The following is a 15,382-nucleotide window of genomic DNA, read 5'->3' as shown; positions in this document are numbered from 1 at the left end:
GCTGATATGTCCAAACACACACTGACAGCACTCCCAAGCACATGAAAAACCTGTTGACTCTCCCAAACATGCTCACAAATACAAGTGCAAGACTCAAATATCCTGGCATGGGAAAGCTCGGAGTAGCCTGGTTCATTAGCACAGGAGCACGCAGGAGGTCTGGTGAAGAACAACAGACTCAGAGCCTTCAGATATCTGTCCAAAGTTGGCACGGCCTGTTCCGGGCATCCTGCCGTGCTCAGGTTTGGTACTGTGTGTCCATTTGTCACGTGCGTCCATCCCTGATGCAGTGGCAGGTTGCTTTACAGCTCAGTGCTGTCTCTACTATTTCTTTCTGGTATTTTTTTTTTCCCAGGGTCAGTCACAGTCTTTCCTCATCGCTTTATGATGAAAAGTTTGATGGTTTTTGAGGATCTGAGGAAATTACTTTCTTGCTTCCTCATATTTCAGGCCCTGGAGTGGAAACTGTCTCTCTGTCATTGACTTTCTTCTCTCGCCCGTTGGTTGCTCAGCTGCTCCCTTCTGATTTGGTCTGTGCTTTCTGTTTGGTTCTTGATGGTGGAGGGAGATGTTCCCTGTGAAACACTCGGCCCCTCAAAGGCACATCAGCTTCTTTCTTTAATTTTGCTGTCACATCCCTACCATTTCCAGACGCATCCCATCGATCCCTGGCAGAAACGCGCTTGGGGACACGCTCAAAAGACCTGGGTGATTCCTCAACGGGTAAAACACACCTTGGACGGATCCCCCTCTTTCCCCGCCCCTTCCCCATTGCTCCTACCTCACCCGTGTGTCCCACGGGCTCTGCCCGTGAGGCTCGACCCAACCCCGCCGCCTGCCCCGCCGGGGATGCGCCTCGCCGCGGCCGCCCGTCTGTCGCCCCCCCCGCCCGGTACCGCGGCGGCCACGGGGGCCCGGGGGCCCGAAGCGCGGGGATGATGGATGCGGGGACGGGGGACGGGGGGCGGGACCGAGGGGTGGCATCTCCCCGAGGGCACTGCTGCGGGGCGGAAAGGCGAGGGGCGGTGGGGGTGAGCCCCGGGGGGCGGCCCGGGGGAGCGGGATCCCGGGGGGCCTCCGCCCCCAAGGACGGACCCGTCCGGGGGTGGCATTCGCCGGAGCGAGCTGGAGCGACGGGTCCCTTGGAGACACCTCTCTCCATGGCAACCTAATCGCTTCCTGTGAAGATCCCGAAATAACCGACGAGACGGGGGAGCGGAGCCGAGCGGAGCCGAGCGGAGCGGAGCGGAGCCGTGCGGGCAGCGGCGGCGGGGAGGCGGCGGGGGGCAGGTCCGGCGGGCGGCGGGCGCGGGGCTGCGGGAGCGCGGCGCGGGCGGGCCGGGAGCGGGAGGAGCCTTCGCGCCCGGCCGCCGGGGCAGGGGGCTCCGGGCCGGGGGGACGCGCTGCCCCCGCCCGGCCGCTGGCCTCGCCCGGCCGCCCCGGCGCCCCCCGCGGGCTGCAGCGGGGGCCACGGTGCCGGGCGCGCCCGTGCCAGCAGCCATGGGGTTAACGGGAGGCAGCGAGCGAGAGAGACAGAGACAGAGAGAGAGAAAGAGGGGCTGGACCAGTCCTCGGCAGCTGTTTATTTCAAGGCATCTCTCGCTCCCTCTCCCTCAGCCAAGGCTCAGCCTCAGCAAACCTTCCTCCTCCTCCTCCTCTTCCTCCTTCTCCTCCTCCTCCTCTCCTTCCTTCGTCCTGGCCATGAGAGGCACGGGCAGCAGCAGCTGTGCTCCCCCAGCCCCCTGCTCCGCCGCCCCGGCTGCGCCCCACTCGTCTCCCCGCAAGGTAAGTTCATCCTCTCGGCCCGGGCTTGGGGGACAGAGTGGGGACGGGGCTGCAGGGGCGGGGGCGAGGGGGGCTGCACGCCCGTCTCCAAGTCATCTCTCCCCGTCTCCTTCCCTGTGTCCTTTCTCCCCCTTTTTCTTTTCCCTTTCTCCATCTAGGTTCTCTGTCTCCTTCTAGCCGGCTGTCTCCTTCCTTCCCCCTCCTTTTCTTCCTCTTGTAGTCGGGAGCAGGGGATGCCTGAGGGGCCGGGAGGGAGGGGGCACAGCCGAGGTATCGCTGCCTCTTGCCCTCCAGCTCCGGGCTCCATCACAGACCTGTTGTGCTGGAGCACTGGAGCCTGCGCTGAGGAAGGCGACTTCAGCCAAATTGGCGCAGCTGGAGAAAGGAAATAGAGGGGTCAATCCCACCTCCTGCCTGGCCAAGGGTGCACCATGCAAGAGAGAGCAATTCAGATGTGGAGACTCAGCACTTGAAGCACTTGGATGCCCGGGAACAGTAGGAAACTGGGAGGCAGAAGATTGTCAGACTCATGACATGTATTGCAGGCAGGCACTAGATGGCAGGGGACCGGCATCCTAGAGTGCTGCTTGGAATGGGGCCACACTCACAGTTCCCAAATGCAGGGAGACTTAAGCTCAGAGGACCATTGATGGGTTTCACACGCCCATTCCCTTGCTATGAAAATGTCCGAATGCAGCATCACCCTTCCAGCCCTGCATTCCGCCCCAGCCTAGGATTGCCATACCCAGCCCGTAAGCGCTCACCCTGGTAGCCTGGCACGGGAATTCCCATCGGCAAGTCACTGAACGCTGCAGGACCTGCACTGACTCAGGGCGAGCAGTGTCAGCCCCTCCGCGATCCTGCTGGATCCTCCTGGGTGCTGCCATCAACCCTCTCAGCCTCAGATATCAGGTAGACCAGCCTGACGTGAGCCACTGCATTCCAACTGCCAGCCCCCAAATTCAGCCAGCTCTGGGAGGTGCTGCCCCCAGCCCCACGCACAGCGGGAACTCTTTCCCCGGATGGGCTTGGCATCTCCACCCCAGGGTTACCAGCGCTGAGATTCACGGTCCCAGCTGCCAAAACTCCTCCGAGTGCAGCAGAATTGTCTCTCTGGGTCGTCTGCTCTGGGATTCCTCCCTTTCCCTGTCCCCACCCAGCCGACTACAGCAGGGCATATACATAACTCCTTTTTACCGACACCGGGGTTCATGCTTCCTGCTGCCAAACCCGTAATGACTGCATCTCTGCCTCTCGGACCATGAACTCCAGGGTGTTCATGGCCACTGAGAAAAACACAGGTGTGGTGTGCCCAGGGCATCATGCAGTGTGGGGGGGTCTCACTGCCAGTGCCTGAACTCGCTCTGCTCAGTGCTTGGAGATAGCTGCTAGGTTCCGTGGTCCCAGATTACAGACTCGTATCAGTAGCTGTCACCATAGCCCTTAATGCTGGCTGGGAGTTTAAAAAATGACAGCCAACCTAGCATTCCTTCTCTGTAAGGAGGGCTGGTCCTCCTCAGGTTTGTTTTGATTTTTTCATCACTATTTTGAGTGGAATTGTTGCAGTGGGGGAGCTGGGTGAAGCAAGGATTTGCATGAAGCTCTCGGTGCTGCGGGGTTGCTAATGGCGAGCGTTATTTCAGCCAGCAGTAAGTTTCATAATCTTGGCCCAGCTCTTGTGAATGTTCCGTTTTTCAGGGTCATGAGCCTCTTTACCCTTCTTCCATCCCTTCCCCCTCTCCCCAAACTGGTTGGCAATTTCATTGTTCCAGTGGAATATATCCGTCATGTGAGGTCATCGCTGCATAAGGAGAGGTGATTGATTGCTTAGGTCACTGGGGCCTGTCCCATGCTGGGCTTTGAATGCTGGTTTGGAGACCTTGAACTGGACTCTGTGCTCAAAGGCGAGGCGATGTGGGTGCAGAGGGGCACATTGATGCATTCCCGGCAGCTCGAGTCGCCGAGCAAACAGACTGCTGCATTCTGAACTAGCTGGAGCGCTCTGAGAGCAGGCAGCTTCATTCCTAGAGGCACAGTATCACAGCAGTCAAGCTCTAGATGTTACAAAAATACAGATAGATCATCATCTGCCAGATGAGCCAGACAGAATCGGGTGCAACTCTTTTCCCATCCCCGGATGGAAGGAGACTCTACCCGCTCCTCACTAACACGGCTTGTGTGCGCTTGGCTTCATCCAACTGCTCTCCAGTCAGAGCTGATCTCGGCTAGGCATCGAGAAAGCTGTGAGATTCTCAGATTTTAAGGCCAGAGGGACCATTTTGATCATCGAGACTGACCTACAGCAGAGCACAGGCCAGAGAATTTCACCGATTTAATTTCCTGCGCCAAGCCCATAACTTCTGATTGAACGGTAGCATCTCTTTTAGGAATACAGCCAGGCAAAGGCTGCAGGCAGTAGGGAACACACCACCTGCCTAGGTGAATTGTGCTGGTGTGTGACCCTCTTTATTAATAGTATTGTTCCTCATTTGAATTTGTCAAACTTCAGCATTTTGTAGCAGAAGGTGACAGATTGCATCGGATGTGAGGGAGCTACAGCAAGCACACGGCTGGCACCTTGGTTTTTTTATTCCTGTGATGCCTTTTTTATTTGGATAGGATTTATCCATGGCATTAAGGTATACAAGAATCCTGAAAATGGAGAAGGAGCTATTGTCAGCGAATCCTAGGGCTTTCCTGGGGCACAGCAGTATCTGAACTCCAGAGCTCAGGGTGTCACATTCAGGCTTTAGTCAGAGCTCCCTGCTCTGAGCAGGAGTGCAGCAGGCTTTGCTCCTAGCCATTAGGTAGGGTGTAAATTCCCTCCTCATTGAACTGCTATATATGCTTTGGGGTATGGCTACTGAGATCTGCTCTCTCATGTCCCAGTAGCGGCAGGTCCATGCTGCGGGAGACTTACAAAGAAGGAGGAAGCACAGATGGGTGTGGGGAACAGCAGCAGGATTCCTGCTTCCATCCTGCAAATGCAATGAGAGCAGCTCCTAACAGATTAGCCCCAGTCTGGACTGGTGGTGGGGTCCATATGCAGTAGCAAAGAACAGTGTAATTCTTACTCACTGCTTTCAAGCACCAAGATTCACAAACTGAGCTCAATGAAGTGCCCTGGGGAAATAGCTTTGTCATTCACACTCTGTCATCTGTGCATCACAGGGACCAGAACGCTGAGATGAAGGCTCTGTACCTAGAGTGAAAGTATACAGGTTCCTGTTCAGGCTCTGGGAGTAGCCCTGTCCACTTTTATTGCCATTAGACCTGGGAAACATATATGAAAGCAAGAGCCTTGCTATGAGGTACTGGTGCAGAAATCCAGTCTCTCTTCTCTGGCACACAAAGACTTCTTGAATGGTATAAGGTGGGATTTATACTCCCAGGTAGTAGGAGCATTGGCATCCCCTCCTCTGCTCTGAGGGTCTACCAGTTTATTCAGGATCCACACTGGGAGCTGCATCCAGAGCCGAACAAAGGATATGTGTTACTCTTGCCCTCCAATGCAGCAGGGTCTGTGCCCAGGACACAATCCCACTGCCAGTGGCTGACCGCAGAGTGCCCCAGATGTGCTTTGTCTGCTAGTTTGTCAATAATCCACGGGGACATCTATGTTCCATTTCAAACATAAACGCTCCAAGCTCGGTGGAATCCAGCCTGTGCTGGCTGGTATTTTCACCTGAAACCTTCCTTTCCTCCCACACCTTCCATGCCATAGGAGACACCTCTGTTCTGCTCCCAGCTCTTCCACAATCAGTCCTGGGTGTGCCAGTGCAGGACACACTCTCAGTCTTTGGCCAGGATCTGATTAACAAACCAGAATGTGTTGATGGAGACCAACCGACTTTGCATCATTCCTGCACCCATCTGGAGCCACCTTTGGGGTGGGGGCACCGGGAGTCACCAGCTCTTCACTGCGGGCAGCAGAACCCATACACAGCTTGCACCCCATGGATGGGCTGTCAGCTCCTCAGCATCATGTGCCCCTGAGGTGGTCAGTGCTGGGGCTCACCCCCCCTCAGCTCATTCCAGATGTTACCTGCTCCATAGGGCTGAAATTTAGAAAGCCATCCAGGATTTGGCTCTGTAAGGTTTCTTATTCCCAGGTTTTCAACCCTGGAACTCCATAGACTGGGGTGTCATTGCTGGATCTCACAATCTCAGCTGAGAAGAACATCAGTGTCTCCAGTATGAGACCTCCCAACAAGCGAGGAGAGCGCACTGACCCCAGCATTCCTACACCCAGGCACGTTTCTGAGGGTAGAGCCATTGCTCTTAGGAGGAGTGCTAGAGGTTACACATGCAGCCCTACTGCAGCACACTTCCCTGTGGGACTGGCACTGAGGTCTACCTGCACTTGGAGAAGGTCTCTCCTGCTGGGATGGCGCTGTCCAGCCCCACATCTCCTGCTCCCCAATGCAAAACAGCCCCCAGCCCCTGAAGACTTGAGCTGTGACTCAGAGTGCCGTGCCACAAGCAGAGCAGGCTCTTCATCCCAGGGAACTACTGTCCTGTGGTGAGTCCAAGGCATGGCCCCAGGCACTCCAGGCCACCTTGAAACCCCTCCTGCAACTTGTGTGCCCTCTAGCCTGGGGATTCACATGAGGAGGTCCTCCCTGCTTGGAATTCCCTCCCTTTCAAGGTCCAAAATAAATTGTGTCATGGATTTGTGTTGCCAGACATGATCTTCCACGGCATCATGATCATAATCCAGATGGCCAATATCTCACCAGTATCTGGGCTTCAGAAGAAACTTGCTCCATTCTGCTGCCTCTCTGCAGAGCTGCATTTTAATACTGAGTCCCCTCCAAGGCTTAGAGGTTCAGGAGCAAGTACAAAGAAATGCTGAGAATAGCTCCTCTTTTCTCCTCATCTTCGTCTCAGGATCCCTCCAGAGACTGATCTTGCCCCAGAGGGAGGGGCAGGGCACATTAACCAACAATTCTTTTTTTTTTTTCTGTGAACTTTGTTTAAATATTTAACAGAAGAAAACTAAAAATATCCCCAGTTAATGCAGCAGGAGCTAGACAGCTACTTACTCTTGGGTGCCCTTCCTCCTGGCCCCTCTTCTCAGGTGTACATCACAGCAAGCACCAGGCTCTTCCCTCAGGAAGAGGAAGCCTCCCACCCAGGAGGGGCTGCAGTTTTAGGTCAGGGCATGGGGTGAGCAGGGGTGGATGGCAGTAATCCCTTGGAAGCCGGGAGGTACAGCAGAGCTGGCTCAGAGCTGGAGGGGCAGGGTTGGCCTCTGCATTGACTCCCTCGGCCAAGCATCGCTGTTTCTCCATCCCGGCAGCCACAGGAGGGCATGACCGTGGGTTGTCGGCATTCATGCTTTCGCCTTCACGATGAAGGAGCAGGCTGAACACCTCGCATGGGGTTTTTTTTGTCCTGTGTGTGCGTGCGGTTGCGGAGAGGATCCGGGGTCAGGCTCATAAGAGCTCAGCGGGGAAGGGCCGGCACCGCACTGTGCCCAGCCAAAGGAAGGGGCAGGCAGCATGAAGGGCGGCTGTGCTGCCAGCGGGCTGATGCTGGAGGGTGCTGTGCGTCCGGGGCAGAAATCCAGCTGAGGGGACCCGACCTCACTCCGTGTTTTTGCTGCTCGGCCATGGGAGGTGGGAGAGAAAAGGGAGGAACAAGGGAGAAAGGGAGGGATGGGACAGTGCAGAGGACATTAAGACAAGGAGTGTGGGAAGGTAATTTCATGTTAGCTAAGAGGAAAGTAAATACTAAATATTTGATAGGCATATTTTTTCTCTTAAATTCTTTAGTGAGGCTGGACTTTTCTCGCTGATTCACTCTTTCTCAGTCGTCTTGGTTTATCACTCTCGTGCTTCCCCTCTCGCTCCCTCGCTCTGGCACACAATGAAGAGGCTCTTTTTTAATAAATGGATTACACGCTCCACACTATAAATAAACACAGGAATTAAGATTCCAACTTGTTCCAGTGATAAGCAAACAAAGATGCTGGATCCCCCTCTTGGCCCTCAGACAGGAGAGTCCCTGGGGAAGCTGCGCATGTGCCTGGGCATGTGTGCTCCAGAGATCACTCCTTGCTTTTGTGAGCGTATGCTAATGCATGTGTTTCTGTGTGGAGCTGGCATCTGCGGGGACACAATGCACCTCCGTGCATGGGGGCATGGGAGCAGGAGAGGGTGCACGTGTGTGTGCATGGGCTCCCCTTATCCTGCCTGCCGGGGCGGGAGCTCACCCGGGGTGGCACACACTGCCTGCAAGGAGAGAGCCGTCACCGCTGTGTGAGGGGACACTGACACCCCTCCCTTTTGGTTCCCAGTGAAGAAGATGAGACAAGATCCTGACTGAGCAAAGACACTGTTGCATCTGAGATGGAGCCCAGTGCCTGGTAGGTTCACAGCTTCGCACAGTGGCAGGTGAGGCGGGAAGAAAACAGGAGTGTGGGTGGTGGGCTGCTCCCGGCTGCTTGGCCTTTCACCAGGAGGAACGTTTCAGATCAGGCTCTCTTCTTCTTCCCCCCACCCCGCAGCAGGATGCCTCCACTCCTCTCCCGCATCCACTCCCTGCAGCTGTGGCATCTCCTCCTCGTCGTCCTGGCTGTCCCTCCTCCTGGCATATGGTCTCTTCGTTCTCGGGGCCCAGCAGCCCCTCGGCCTCTTTGCACCCGCCGGAGCCCCTCGGCCCCACGCTCCATTTGCATCTGGGAAAGGACCTCGCAGCCGGAGCGGGATTCCCGCTCGGATTCCCGCTCGGATTCCCACTCGGCCCTGCCTCGCCAGCGTGCCCTGCCCGCGCGGGGAGCAGAGCTGCGGCACGTGGTGCGGCTGAGGCGCCAGGCCGCGGGCGCCCGGCCCGCCACCCCCTCTGGGTTTGAGGACGGCATGCCCTCCTCCCAGTACCCCTGGGCCATCGTGTGGGGTCCCACGGTGTCGGATGAGGATGGAGGGGACACAAACTCAGCCAACCCAGGCTTCCCACCGCTGGGATACACCTTTGTCTCGCCACACGGGATGGCGACGGCGCAGCCAAACTCCCACTCGCTCCTGCACAACGCGGGGCTCAACCTGCGTGAGACCCCAGCCACCCTGCGGCCCTTCTTGTTCGGGCCCAGGGGGGAAGGTAAATCTGCCCTTTGCTTCTGTCACCCCCTGTCCCCTGCAGGAGCAGCTCCTTCTGCAAAACTCATCAGGAACCTCCCCTTGCCCTGCTGCTCTCTGGGGACTGGAGGGAGTGACCACCACAACCCTCACTCCTCTGTCTCACAGGTGTGGACCCCCAGCTGTACGTCACCATCACCATCTCCATAATCATTGTCCTGGTTGCCACTGGAATCATAGTCAAGTTCTGGTGAGTGGGGTTTGGGCCAATGGAGGCTATCACTGGGCTGGTGTCTACAGGAGGACCAGGGGCTTTGGACCCATTTGTCCCAGGGGTGCGGGTCTGGTGCTGCAGTCCCTTGCAAGGTTTGGCACTTGGCCACGCTGGGCTCTAATGCCGAGCATAGTGGGGTCCATTCCACAAACCTCTCTGTCATCAAGGGCTGGGGCTTATCTCTTTACCTCACCCCTTGCTCTCTCTGAAGCTGGGACCGTAATCAGAAACGCCGGCGTCACTCGGGGCAGCAGAGCAGTGGGAGGCAGCAGGACAGCCAGCAGCCCCTCACAGACCTCTCCCCCACCACCGTCAGCATCCTGGGGCCCTACGGAGACCCCCTGGCCCCCGCACCTGAGGCAGAGGAGTCCAGGCAGGGCCAGGAGGGTGCAGAGAAACTGGGTGGCCATGGGAAGAATGCAGCCTTCCAGCTCAACCGGTGAGTGTCCAGTGAGCTGGGGCAGGAGGGGCTGGCAGGGGACAGGGCGATGGGCACACTGAGGCAGGGCAAAGGTGATGTTGGTTAGCGGGGGTGGTGGGTTGGGGCAGCGTAAGCGCTAATTAATTTCCAATTCCCTCTTTCCCCCAGAATCCCACTGGTGAACCTGTGAAGCTCCCGGGAGAGGCTGAGCTGGCGTCCCCACCCTCCTGTCACAGCTGGCGAGCGTGGACTCTTGCCACCTCTGCTACCCCAGGAAAAAACAACCTCCTTGTGCCACGGCCCACTACCACCACCATTATTAACTAACCCCACCGGGATGTGCCTGGGCGAATGGATGACCTGGGCCTCCTTAGTCTCCTGCTGGGGGAAGTTGGGGACCCGCCCTGCCCATGCAGGACAGGGTGAGGAGAGAGCAGAATGGTGGGAGGGAAGACAGCTGCTGGTGGTGTGAAATCTTGACCTTCCCAGCCCCTCTCCTAGCATATGTGCACAGACACGCTTGGATCTCCGCGACTCTCTCACCAGTGCATGCCTGACACCGGGGGTAGGCAAGGTGGAAAGGCGTACCCCTGTCCCCGTGGGCCCTCACCCTCCGTGTGTCCCTTCCCATGTCGTGTGCTTTGCAGTGTCTGGAGTTCAGTGGCTGCAGGATTGCCTGCCAGGTGACTCGGAAGGTGGCAACTTTGTCTGTTCCTGAGACCTTGGCCCTCCCGAGAGTCCCAAGGGTGGGTGAAGCTTGGGCAGAAGAGGCTCACAGAGCACCCGGGCCCTCTCAACAGCCCATTTCCTTGAAGGAAACATCATATTCCCCCTAGATGGAAGATACTCACATCTTTCCAGTTTCTTTCTGCCTAACACTCCTTTGGGTTTTTTTCTCTTCAGCTTGTATCTTTCTTCCTCTCTCCGTACAGAGTTTTTTCCCCTCAGTTCCCACCCCCATGCCACTTCTCTTGCCAGTTAAAGTTGGAAAAGATTCCTTTAGCTTTCCAAATGTTTTGATCTGTTGAAAGCCTCCTTGCTGTCCCTCTTCACCACTTCAGCCTCCTTCAGCAAGGTTTTTCTGAATAGCACCAGTCTATGATGATGCTTTCCAGAAAATCTGAGGTGAAGCCCTCTGCTCACCATGTTATTTAACAAGTGTCCTGTACACAGCTAAAGCATGGCATGTAGACATAGCTGGGCACGAGGAGCTTGAGTTTTGCTGGGCTGAGGAAGAGAATTGCTTTCAGACACTCCTGGCAGAGGCAACAAGGCAGCAGACAGGACTCTGCACCTGGGATGTCCAAGAGCAGGTTAGAGTTGGCCTTGGGAGCATTGGAAGTGTTGCCATGTACTGCTGGGAGGTCTCCTGGAGTGCAAGGTGACTGGAAACCCACAAGGCAGTGCTCACCAAGGGCACGAGAGAGGGTGTATCTGGGCTCCCAAGTGAAGCTTCATTCAGTTCCCCAGCTGGTTAGAAATGGAAAGCAATGGCACAGGTATCTGTCCAAACTGGTTGCTCCTTTGGGGCTGTGGTGGTCTGTGGGGCTGGCAGCCACACTGTCACTTATTTGTGTGAGCAAGATCCATGCATCTCCACCTCTTCCTAGGCATGGACCCATGAGTGTCACTTTGAGGAAGCGTGAGATGGCAAATTTCACCTTAATGACAATAGTTGCTCTTAGCTTTTATGGACACTTTAAAATTAATTAAAACCCCACACTGACAGCCACTGGGGTGAAAAGATGCACATTTAGGTAAGGTTGCCCCTACAGCATACAAACACCTTCAGCTGCTGGACTGATGTGGCCAGAGGCAGGAAAATCACCCACAATTTGAAGGCCCTCATGCACCATACAAGGTCTCTGACAAAAGTCATCTTGGAGAGAGGGAAGTGGCCTTTCATTCTTTATCTCTGCATTAAAAGGCTGTTCTTTATAGGACAAAGCACAGGGAATTTCACAAGAGGCCTGGTTCTGCCCATTTACCCAGCTGAACTGTTAGGTGTTCTCGGGTCCCAATTGACTCACTGTGAAGGGCATTTAAACGAGAGTGTAGATTACAATAAGCTTCCCAAAAACAGTAGAGATTTGGAGAAAATGACAGGTCAAATAAAATTACTGGCTTATTAAAAGCACAGAGTGGCTGAAAGATGTAGGTGGAAAAGGACTCTGGAGATCTCTAGTCTAAGCATAGTTTGAGTCTGTGCCTACAGCAGGGGATATTAGTGCTTTACCATAGATCGATCTGCTACTGAGCCTGTTCTTATTTAGGATCCATGCAAGGCTTTGGGGGACATTTAAGCTGCAGATGGACAGGGAAGGAGCAGGTGGCAGTTCCTGCTCCCTGCCCCATTCATTGCTGCCCCTGTTACCCCTCTCTCCAGCACATCCCTGCTGGGGAAGGACATCTGCAGGAGGCTACACTGCTGATTGCTGGCAATTTACAATACCTTGAACTGGTTGAAGTAATCTTCCAGACCAGATTAATTAGATTATTCTTTGATCAACAGCATTTGTTGAAACAAGGCCAGAGTTTGGACTCTTCCACTTCAAGGGCTGTCCTTGGATTTTCCACATGCTGCATGGAGAGAAGGTTTGTAAGGAAGTAGCAGGGGACCACAGGAGGCATAGTGAAAACATTTTCCAACACTTGATGTGGGGAAGCCCTGTGTTCTTCTGGCCAGGCTTTTGTAAATTCTGCAAACAAATCAGATTTTGGTGGTTTGGGGGTTTTTCCTCCCCCTTTTACATGTCTCTGGTTTTGGTAAAAGTGTCTCCAGGGGGTGAAGCCTTTCATGGATACTGTGGTAAGGGGAAAGCTGGTGAAGCTGTGTAGAGAAAACTCTTACAACAACAGAAGCTTGGGTATGATAAACATCTTTTCTAAGAACAATTTTCCTAGCCAAATACGTTTTTATGGCAGTCATTCAATGTCTCAAACAAAACAGGTTAGATACAGGGAAACAACTTCGTTGTCCTGCCCAAACATTCATTGCTGTGCTTTGTCCCTGGAACAAAACACAGAACACATGTGGACACACACGCTTCTTTCAGTCAATAAATAATCTCACTGGATCTGTTTGCTCCATGACTGGAGCCTTATAAACCATCTTCCCCTACACAGACTGGAGCCAGAGCATGCCTGAGGTCTCTACCCTGGCCCAGGGTAATATTTTGTAGGATGTGCACATGGATGGGTTGACAGCACTGAGTACCAAGCCAGGGCAGAGGGCAGCACCTTCTTAGTCACAGCCCATCAGGTTTCCCTGTCTTCTAGACGAATGGAGGAGAAAGACTTTTATTTTTTTTTTCCATTAGAAAATTTTGCAGAGACAAAAGTGTGCAGGGAAACCAACTGGAAGTATTCGTAGTCTTGGGCTAATTCTGCCCAATATTTCTATGCTATTAAAAGGGAACAGCCAGGTGGGCTGAGTGAGATGAAGTAACTGTGTCTTCTGGAGAGCCCTGGTTTTTTAACACAAGTGTGGTCTCTCTGTGAGCGCAGTGGAAGGGAGGGAAGTTCCTGTTTCAAAACAGGAACTGGAGTCTCCTTCTCTTTACCCAAGAGAGTGGTATGACCACAAGGCCAAATCCTGCTTGGGCTTTCCCATCTGGTTGGTAGCAACTGGTAGGCAGGGAGCAGACCTCTGGTGTGTGCTTCTACACCTCTCCTCCAGTCCAGTTTCCAGGGACTCACATCCAGCCAAGCATCCCAAAATTTCAGAGAGGGCTATCTACCTCTTCCTCAATGGCACCCAAGTGCCCTTGCAAATCTGGTCCCTTCATTTCCCACTCTATTTCCCGATGAAGAAAAATGCTTGGAAAGGAGTGGTTTGTTCATTCCCTGCAAGTTCTCAAACAGGACCACCTTGAGACTGTTCTGAATTAAACTGTGGTTTTGTTTTTTCATTCTGACAAACCACAACTCTGGCACAGCCTTAGAGCTGAGACCTGCAGCACAAAAGTCCTGGATCAAACTCCAGCTCCTCAGCTGCATCCCTGCTACTGTCCCACTGTAGTCCTGGCCCTACCCTGGCAGGACCATAGAGAGAGGTCCCCTTCCTTCACCAACTGCTGGCTCTCTACTCCTCTTTTCCTGTTGTTTTCCCTCTCCCACTGTTTTCCCTCTTCCCACTCCTGTCCTGTACCATGGTCTCCCTCCTGGTTCTCTCTCCCCTCCTACTGTTTCGCTTTCCCTTTTCCTCTTTTGTTCTCCCTTTGCCACTCGGTCTCGTTCTGCCACGGCTTCCATCCTCCCCTCCGGCCTCCCTCCTGCTCCCCTGCTCAGTCTCGCCCTTCCCCCTCCCCTGCCCTTGTGCGCTGTGATATATATTTTTGTAGGATTTCTCTTCTCCTTGTGGTGAAATATTCAAATCTTGTGGGATGTTAGTTTCAACATTTTTAAATAAAACTTTACAAAATATTGAAAGCAGACCTCTTGCTGCTGTGGATGATGCCACACTGGAAAAGTCAGGGTGGGATGAGAGGGACTGCACCCTGGGCAGAACCCCAGCGGGATGGGGGCTCAGACTCCTGGCATCCCACACTCTCTTCTTGGGAGTACAGAGGGCAATTTGGCCCCGTGTCCATTCTGCCTTGGTCTCTGCTGGCTAAAGAAGCCCTTTGACCACCCTCATACACTTCCATGGGAGGAGGAGCCCTTCTTCACCCACTTCCCCACCCAAAGCCGCTGTCCTGCCTCTGGAGCTGCTGCCTCCCAGCCACACTCTGGGGCTGCTTGTCACATGCCGCTTGTCACACTCCGGCTCACACTGGGGACCATGGTGTCCGGGAGAGGTGAGAGAAGCCGAGGGGAAGGGAGGGACATGCAGCGCTGCAAGCGCAGAAGCCTCCCTCACTCTGTTCCCCGCGGCTGCCTCCGCAATTTCTATTTACAGCCCTGCTGCCTCCCCTCCTGGCCACAGTGCTGCTGCTGTTGCTGGTTTCCAGGGCTGCTCTGTAATTAAGCATCCTTGTCTCCTGCAACTCCTCCACTCCGCAAGCCCGGCGGCAACCGGGGCTGGGGGCGCACCGGGCTTGATGGCCGCTCCGAAAGCTGCTCCCTGGCAATGGCTGGAAGACTGCAGGGGATGGGGATGGTTCCCAGCCCCTGCTCCCTCTGCCCTGTCGCTGAGTCCTTTGGGCACTGGAGGCGTCCCTGATCCTCTGCTTTACTGTTGGAGGAAGGAACAGGCTTCACAGGCCAGACCTGACCTCAGACTCTGGGATTTTTGCCCAAGGACCCTTGCTGCTGCAGGGCCAGGCCCCTCCACATGGCACCTTGTGCCCTGGACAGGATCTCTGTGGGTTGGAGATGGCCCAGGCCCATCAGAGAGCAGACACACTCCTGCGGTGGCTGTCCCGGGCTACAGACACACAAGAGGCCGACCAGCACCTCTTCTGCCCCTGTGCTGCGTGTGGGAGGGCAGAGTCCTTCACCCCTGTTGCTCTAGGTGGAAGATCCTCTCCAGTCAACAGCTTTGGGGCTGGGCAAGTCAGAGAAACTTGACAGAGGTGGTGATAGATTCTCATTGTGCTGAAATTACACTTGTACTCATTGGTGCAGTGAAATGTTTTGCACAAACCTCATCTGCTTCCAGCCAGAGTTTCAGCCCTTCCTGCTGACTTCTCCGTCATCAGATGCTTTTAATCTGGTGCCCCTCTCTGCACATAAGGGGCTGCAGGCACTCAGCCAAACATACCCTTTTTCACCAGGACTCACTCTCTGACTCACAGAAGAAGCTCCACAAGCTGCCCCTTATTCTTCTGGCTTCCTGAAGAATACACTGACTCCCTGGTCTAGTACCCTCCCATCACCACT

The 15,382-nt window shown here is 54.8% G+C and overlaps 1 protein-coding gene across 4 annotated transcripts; it reads left to right on the top strand.

Annotated features, from left to right (window-relative positions):
- Positions 1–1,431: 1,431 nt before the first annotated feature.
- On the top strand, positions 1,432–13,995 carry LOC125321379 (PILR alpha associated neural protein). 4 transcript variants are annotated; one of them, XM_048294144.1, is made up of 6 exons: positions 1,432–1,785; positions 8,087–8,155; positions 8,300–8,886; positions 9,033–9,114; positions 9,350–9,577; positions 9,728–13,995. In XM_048294144.1, the coding sequence occupies exons 2-6, from the start codon at positions 8,139–8,141 to the stop codon at positions 9,747–9,749; spliced, it is 936 nt and encodes a 311-aa protein (XP_048150101.1). In that variant the 5' UTR covers positions 1,432–1,785; positions 8,087–8,138; the 3' UTR covers positions 9,750–13,995. The 4 variants fall into 4 exon arrangements, with proteins under 4 accessions (XP_048150101.1, XP_048150103.1, XP_048150100.1 ...); XM_048294146.1 differs by having other exon boundaries at positions 8,087–8,183; XM_048294143.1 differs by having other exon boundaries at positions 1,433–1,785; positions 8,297–8,886.
- Positions 13,996–15,382: the final 1,387 nt, after the last annotated feature.

This window comes from Corvus hawaiiensis, chromosome 2 (genome assembly GCF_020740725.1).
Source record: "Corvus hawaiiensis isolate bCorHaw1 chromosome 2, bCorHaw1.pri.cur, whole genome shotgun sequence".
NCBI classification, from domain to species: Eukaryota; Metazoa; Chordata; class Aves; order Passeriformes; family Corvidae; genus Corvus; species Corvus hawaiiensis.
This window is presented reverse-complemented; position numbering and strand designations above follow the sequence as displayed.

What these genes read in the sequence shown, in the direction of transcription:
- LOC125321379 (XM_048294143.1), top strand. An exon ending in GTTCGGGCCCAGGGGGGAAG is followed by an intron (nt 8,887 to 9,032) that starts GTAAATCTGCCC and finishes TCTGTCTCACAG; the next exon opens with GTGTGGACCCCCAGCTGTAC. An exon ending in GGAATCATAGTCAAGTTCTG is followed by an intron (nt 9,115 to 9,349) that starts GTGAGTGGGGTT and finishes CTCTCTCTGAAG; the next exon opens with CTGGGACCGTAATCAGAAAC.